Source organism: Urocitellus parryii, chromosome 4 (genome assembly GCF_045843805.1).
Source record: "Urocitellus parryii isolate mUroPar1 chromosome 4, mUroPar1.hap1, whole genome shotgun sequence".
Taxonomy (NCBI): Eukaryota; Metazoa; Chordata; class Mammalia; order Rodentia; family Sciuridae; genus Urocitellus; species Urocitellus parryii.
The window spans coordinates 177,888,238-177,896,297 of record NC_135534.1 but is presented as its reverse complement, the minus strand read 5'-3'; the positions used below and the strand labels follow the sequence as shown (position 1 = coordinate 177,896,297).

The 8,060-nt window shown below is 44.3% G+C and overlaps 1 protein-coding gene across 2 annotated transcripts in view; it reads right to left on the bottom strand.

Moving 5' to 3' along the window:
• Positions 1–16: 16 nt before the first annotated feature.
• Tmod1 (tropomodulin 1) overlaps positions 17–8,060 on the bottom strand; it is a 76,668-nt gene continuing 68,624 nt past the window's right edge. For both annotated transcript variants that reach the window (XM_026414728.2, XM_026414720.2), the window contains exon 10: positions 17–506. In XM_026414728.2, the coding sequence (XP_026270513.1) occupies positions 442–506 (65 nt within the window). In that variant the 3' untranslated portion in view covers positions 17–441. The remainder of the gene's footprint in view (positions 507–8,060) is intronic.

The following is an 8,060-nucleotide window of genomic DNA, read 5'->3' as shown; positions in this document are numbered from 1 at the left end:
CTTTTTGCTAAATAGCTAAGATGAAATTTGTAATAAAGTATTTAATACTTGCAAACCAGGTAGAAGAGTGCATTTTTAGTTTATGGGTTCCACATTGTAAATGAACCTGAAATACCACACAGCAGGGCCACCAATCTGGGCTCCTTGGGGTTAAGTCACTGCCACTGTCACATCATCTACAGGAAGATCTGCCAATTTGAGGGCTTCGTAGTTTTTAAATAATAACCAGACTGAACTTCTGTGACTAAAGAAAAACTTCACATTAACCACAATTTATAAAATTTTCAACTACAACCACTAGTTCACCTAGACCCTTAGTGCATGAAGAACTGAACCACAAAAAGAGTTTTGTGCCAGCATTTGCCTCCTGGTCTGCACTGCGAGGTGCGGATTGTCAGTAGAACACGTCCAGTTCAGCAGCGCGGTCTTCACCTCCACACCCTAGACACCACTGCGGCACTTGGGAATGATGGGCCCCGTCAAGTCTGCGAGCCTCCTCTTCCTCACTGAAAAGGAATGGAGATAAGACGTAAGCCACTTGTGCCTGTGCACTAGGGACCACCACTGTCACTTCTGAAGCCTCTCGCTTATTTTTTGTTAGCAGGCAGAGTTGTATAGTGGCCTTCCGTGCCCACCTCTTGCCTGTACAAATAAGTTTCCACCCTGAAGATTTCCTGCAGTATCTGTGTCCCTTATGTTTAACAGTGACATTTTTAACATTTCCCAGGAGGAAGGCAATTTTTATTTAACACTGTTTCCATGACATTAAGAGGAAAGCACCACTATCCAGGAGCTTGAAAGCTTAGAGAATGATGGATTAATGTCTAGTGTTGGCAGTTGAAGACCAAGCATTAAACTATCAGCCATCAGAGAAAGAAAGGTCTAGAAAATTGGTAGACTGGTAGGTGGCAGTCAAGGGGCATGCTGATGTGGCAGGAAGCTGTTGCCCAGGGGGAATACGTTTATATACTTAGATGCTTTCCCAATCTTAGATGGTCGATGTGTGTCTAACATAGTGGGGCATACAAACTGCAAAAAGAACCAAATTGGCCTGTGTATGACCCTGAATATATAAAGCAGACCCATAAAAAGGTGTTGTTCAAGACCTGGCTGGGAGCTGAAGGGGAAGTTCTCAGTAATACAGGTGCTCAGTGTGGCGCCTAGAGTTCAGCCTGTGTCTGAGCCCCTACGTACTCCCCTTTATCCCAGGTCAAAAGAATAAGCAATGCAAAATCAGGATGCAAGCAGTATCTCTCTGGGAAAAGACACTGTGTTGAGCCCAATTCCTGAAGGTGATCAGTGTCTTGCTAGCTTAGGAATAGATGTAGGGAAACAAAAGCCAAAACCTAAAAAGAAGAAATTTGTTCGAGCATGGTGGCACATGCCTGCAATCCCAGCAACTTGGGAGACTGAGGCAGGAGGATCATGAGTTCAAAGCAAGCCTCAGCAATGGTGAGGGCACTAAGCAACTGAGTGAAACCCTGTCTCCAGATAAATAGGGCTGGGGATGTGGCTCAGTGGTTGAGTGTCTTGAGTTCAATCCCCAGTCCTAAAAATAAAAAAAGAAATGTGTCCAAAGCGAACAGAGTTTCTATGAACCAGCCATTGAAGCATCACCAAGTTAGCTACCAGCAAACCCAGCAGGGTTGTCCTCTGGCCTCACACTTCACAGCCCACTGAAGCCCCTCCAGCAATCCTGCGATGTTCATGCCATCCCTATTTTACAGATGACGAAAGTATGGCAGAGAGTGCATGGGGCTTGTGACTCATCTTGAATCCATCCAGCACTTCGCTCAGTACAACTTGGCCTTATCAACAAAGAGCTTACATATCCCTGTCTCATCTGATTCTCACAAGGAAGACCAGCTCCCTTCTCCTCGAGAGGAGCCATTGGAGGAGCCTGGACAAAAACAAATCCCTAGCCCATGGCTGTGGGTATAAAAAGGGACCCATATACTTTTTTTTTCTATTTTTTGCCCTCAGTACTGGTCTAGATCCATAGGCACAAACTTGGAGCATTGGAGAAAGGAGGGAGTCCTGTTTATTCAGGTATTATTTTTTCCATTTTAATGATGAGGCCAAGAGGGGAGTAACTTGCCCCAAGTTACAGTGATTAAGTGACAGCTGGGGGTCAAAGCCAAGACTTTGAATATCCTCTAACTCAATCTTAAGGCTTTCTTTAAACTCCTCCTTACCTGTCATCACAGCAGCCAGAGAATCTTTGACTGTCAGATCCAGAAGCAATCTCAAGTTACCAGGAACACCCCCATCCCGCTGCCAAACTCCCACTTTTGGCCAATTGAACTTGCCAATCATTCTTTGATGTCCTTAAGAAGCACTTTCTATTCATTTATGTAATTCAGTGACATTTACTGAGTGCTCCTATGATCATGATACAGTGTAACAGGCCAAAATGTATCAATAGTAACAGAAAAATTACAGTTTCTCCAGCATAGCTCTGTGAGATGTGAAAGGTACTGTAATGGAGTGCTTCAGCCTTCCCAGGATGGGCAGTAACAGGTCAGTTGAATCGTAAAGAATGAAATGGCAGAGGATAGGAAAGGTGCGTGGCATTAGGAGTAATGACCCTTTTAAGCTTATTTCTGGGTCACTTGGGGGCACACAGAATACTTGGAATGGGTGGTATAGCATGGCAAGAGGATGGCTTGAGTCTGGCAGGACCTCATCAGGCAAGGCAAGGCCTCCTGATGGGATGGTCTCCATTGAGTTCCAGAATACAGCTCTGAACACAGACTGCTAGTTCCAATCCCAGATCTGCCCATGAACCATGGGATATACTTTGTACTTCTGCAGACCTGTTTCCTTACTGCAAAAACAGGGATGATAATAGCGTGTGGTAGAGGGGAGGACAACATAGTTTGTAAGATGGGAAGTCTTCAGAACAGTGCCTGACACAGTCATGTCATGTTAGGGCTGTGGGAGCCACTTGAAGGAGTTGAGCCTGGGAACAGTGAGAGCCCAGCAAGGGTTTGAAGCAGGAGAATAGGGTGGCAAGCTTTGGGATGAGTGCTGCCCGCAGGAGCTGGAGACTGAGGAAGTTGCCAGAGCCCAAGCTAATGTGATGGGGCTCCATGAGAGGCCAGTGTTGGGGTCAGTGAGGAGGTGACTGGTTGGCAGTAGTCAGGGCAGAAGAGGTCCAGATTTCTGGCATGGGTGATTGTGGGGAAGGTAGTACTCTTTTCCTGAGATGGTTATGGGGGAATATGAAGAAATTGATTTGGGATTCAGCAATCCCACTTCTGGATATTTACCCAGAAGATTTTTAATCTGTTTGTCAAAAAGTTGTCTTCATGCCCATGTTCCTTGCAGAACTACTCCTAATTGCCAAGTACAGAATCATCTTAAAATTTCATCAAATGATGAAGGGTAAAGCAAATGTGGGATGGACACACACACCCCCACACACAAACACACAAAATATTGTTTGGCCTTTAAAAAGATGAAATTCTGCCATTTGCCATGCATGCATGTATGGAATTTGAACATGTTACACTATGTGAAATAAGCAAGGCACAGAAAGATAAATCCCATATGTTCTCACAAGTGAACTCAAAAGTGGAGAGCAGAATGACAGTTACAAAAGCTGTAGGGTAGTAGGAGAGACAAGGGCTGATGGCTAAGGGGCCTGAAGTCTCAGAAGGAATTGGACTTTTTTGTTTGTTTGAGACCTGTTACACATCTTGGTGAATATACTTTTTGTAATGTATTGTACCTTTCAAAATTGCTAAGATCATAAATTTCAAATGTTATAAAAAAAAATGGTATAACAAGTGATGGGTATGTCAACTAGCTCGATTTCATTATTCTACTTCATATTCCTAAATCATCACACCTCTTTGTACCCCATAATTATATACAATCATATATTGACAATTTATAATCAAACTTTTAAAAACTGGTTTCAGGGTGCTTGTTAGTGCACTGTTTGGGGTGCTTGTTAGGGCTTCCTTAAATCTTTGCCACCTTACCACAGATAGAGCACTAATCTTCAGGATATACAAAGAATTAAAAAAAAACCTAACACCAAAAAAACCAAATAACCCAATCAATAAATGGGCAAAGGAACTAAACAGGCACTTCATAGAAGAAGAAATATGAATGGTCAACAAATACATGAAAAAAAAATGTTCAACATCTCTAGCAATTAGAGAAAGGCAAGTTAAAACTACTCTGAGATTTCATCTTACTCTAGTCACAATGGCAATTATCAAGAACACAAGTAACAGATGTTGTGGATGTGGGGGAAAAGGTAACTCATATGTTGTTGGTGGGACTGCAAATTGGTTCATCCACTCTGGAAAGCAGTATGGAGATTCCTCAGAAAACTTGAAAGGTACCACCATTTGATCCAGTTATCCCACTCCTTGAATATACCCAGAAGACTTAAAATCAGCATACTATAGTGATATAGCCACATCAATGTTCATAGCAGCCCAATTCACAATAGCTAAGCTATGGAACCAACCTAGATGCCCTTCAACAGATGAATGAATACAGAAGACATGGTATATATACACAATGGAATATTACTGAGCCATAAAGAAAAATGAAATTATGGCATTTGTGCATAAGTGAATGCTAAGTGAAATAAGCCAATACCAAAAAACCAAAGGCTGACTGTTCTCTCTGATATGCAAACGCTGACTCACAATAGGTGGGGGTGTCACTGGATTGGACACCCAAGGTGGAGGGGGCTTGGGAATGGGAAAGACAGTAGAATGGGTCGGACATAATTTTCCTGTGTTCATATATGAATACACGACCCGTGTAACTCCACATCATGTACAACTACAGGAATGGGAAGTTGTACTCCATGTATGTATGATGTGTCCAAATACATTCTACTGTCATGAATAACTAAAAAGAGGAAGTTAAAAAATAAAAAGTGGACTGGGGGGGGCTTCCTTCAGAATGCCGCGGATTGCAGCGGATGAACAACTTTCCTGGGAAGGACATTCTCTGCTTTTGAACATGTTATCCCCTTCTCTACCGCTGCCTTAACTTGGAGGCTGCAATTCAGATTTTGTTAAGTGAAAAGAGCTCCAGTGGCAGGTTTAGAGGACCTGGGGTCCACATTGGCCTGGCCTTAGCTATAAATAGAGTGGAGACAGGAGTCATCTGAGGCACTGCTGTGGGAAACACAGGTCTATAGCTCAGCAGCTCCTTGATATCCACTCCACCTCGGTGTCCTCCACCCACACACTGTCTGCTGAGAGATCAGCACACAGTGGGAGAAAGACCAAAAATGCACCTCATGGGTCCCAGGCAGCCCACCTGTCTGCAGTAAGACTGACCTAGGAGCCTTGGAGACCGAATATCCCCCAGGGAGGAGTCCACCTACACTCAGGCAAGCAAAGCCCCAAGGCCCCAAGTTAGACCAAGTGTTAGGGACCCATGAGGGGCCTGTTCCCTTCCTGGCTCTGTTACCTGCTGCAGCTCTGCTGAGCCCCCAGAGCCCTAAGGACAACAGGAGGCTTTCACGGTAAAAGCACCCAATTGAGAACATGGAAACCTGGCTGCAAGATCACAGGTTGAAAGCAAGGAGGAAGACAGTGTTGGGAAGAGAATCGATTCTCTTGTGCGGGCAGGAGCCAAGGCACCATTGAAATCAGAAGTATTTCTCTTACAAAAATTAGAAAATGGGCACAAACTTGCTTTTAAGACTAGAAATTGATATTGCCAGCTAGCACTCCAAATGTGGCCTGTAATCACTGAAATGATGTGGTTCTGATTCTTTCTGTGGGACACCCCAAGGGAGCAGCTGTACACAGTTCCCTGGGATAACCCAGAGGCCCATTTTTATTATCTGACACCCCTGCAAGGAAACTGCCACAGTTCCCACTTCCGCCTGCTTTCATTACCAACAGCCTGAGCTTGAGGGGCCCCAGCCTCCCCAACATGTACCAGCCCTGCTCCTGTGAACACCACCCACTGTTTGCTCATGCTATACCCCGTACTTGAACACTCTTCCCTTCCTTCTCTGTGACTATTTTCCCTTCTAGGCCTAACTCCCTGTAACAGTTCCAACAACCCCTTTAGATCTTCCTGTCTCTGCCACCCCGTAGACTGGCTCCCAGCCTTTCCTAAGTACCCCAGTAGGCAGTCCCAACACTTTCTAGAGCTCTGCAAGGATGCTTCCCGCCCTCCCCCAGCAACCCAGCCCTTCCTTTCAAGGCTGGCTAAAGCCCTACCCCATCAGGATGCTTTGCTTAACTGGCTTCTGGCCTCATAAATCATTTCCTCACTTTGTTTGGACAGAGTTTGGAGACATTCTTGATTTTTAGGCATGGCTTTGAGTCTTTTTTCCCCTAAAAGGTTGTAAAACTTTTTGAATCAGAGAACTGACCTTTCTGTTGCCCCTTATGTCACCTGGCACAGTGCTGGGCACACCAAAGTCTTCAGAAATGCTTGCTGTAACTTAACAATTGGTGTCCTGTCTGAGCCAGGGCCTCCATCCCCCTGACCACTCCAGGCTTCAGTTTCTCCAGAAGATAATTTGGGGACTGAGCCCTACGTCCCTTCAGGTTCCAGCATTCTAGACTCAGAGTGGCTTCTGAGAGACCCTGAGTTTTTACTTTTGGACTTGGGATTGGGAGAGAATTCTTACAGTCCTTTGTCCAGCTTCTAGATGATTCTGCCCCCTGCAGCACCCCTGACCTCTGATCATCAAAAAAGATAAATCTCTAGACCATCACACCATGGAAGACAGAAGCTGAATCAACCCAGAAACAGGCATTAAAGGGCATGGAAGAAGCTTAATCTTTAGTTGGGAGGAGGAAATGTGAGACTGGAGCCTTTTAAAATGCCAAGTCTGCAGCCAGATCATAGTCCTATGGGGCCCTTCAGCTATTCAGTTCAGTCGTCACCTCTGTGATATGATAATCATGATTATGATGCTTGGTTATTTGTGTGTGTTCTAATTTAATTTCAAACAAGGGCACTTTTCTCTTAGGTAAACTGAGACCAGACCTGAGGTTCTTAGAAAAAGTGGCCTCTGGAGGGAGCAATGAATGAACAGCCCCTGAGTGTGATATGCTAAAGAGCAGGAACCAGTGTCTTCAAAACCCAGTTCGTTCTTACAGCACTTGGAGGTGTTCATGGAGATGAGGGACTTGATTGACAGCTGTGCCCAGTGTGAGTTGTGCCTGAGCTCTGTGGTCATCTTCGCACATGGTCTGTGGTGCCCTGGTGTGCCCCCCGCACGCCTACACACTCTCCATTCTCCTGCACACTGATCTTGCCTCATCACCACCAGGAAGCCACATACCTGGGCTGTGACTTGTACCTCAGGTTTCAGCTCTTTGCATTTTACTGAGGACTGGAAACTAGAAAGAACCTGGGCAGAGCAGGTGTGAATTTGATGAAAAATTCACTGAAGACACTGCCCTTTAAAACACTTATTCCCTGGTTTCACCCAGAAAGAAGCTTTTTAAAAACACTCACCCTTCCTTTACTTCTGCTGTAAGATTAATATAACTTGTTGTAAGATTAATGTAAATGTAACTTGGTTTGTCTTTTTCCTGTTGTGGTCTTACGAAATTTGGGGCCACATATGATGATCAGCCCTGTTAACAATGCAGACTCACTGCTGGATTTGTATTTTTCCTCTATTTTCCTGTGGTCTTGTCAGTCAGACTCCCTTTATTATACACCATATTGAGGATTTTTAGCAGCCAGCAGGGACATACATAATAGATAAGTACCCATGGAGCTTGTGAACAATTGGCACCTGGAAGGAAGTGAATGATCCAGATTTTCATTCATTCAACTTGTGTTATCTATTTGTGTCTCTTGATGTTTTTGATGATCATCATCTAGAAAGACTGACATTTTCTTTATTTTTCTCTATGGGAAAAAAAAGCCCTAATTTATGCCTTTAACTGAGATTAGATGAATGTAAGTTGCTTTTACTTTACAACTTTTCCTTCAAAGCAGTGTAAAATCTCCTAGGCTCAGGGTTATGGTAGTCGTGTTGGTTGGAAGCTTTGGAACCTGGGATAAAGCCAGACAGTGTGATCTGGAGAGGACTCCAGGAATTC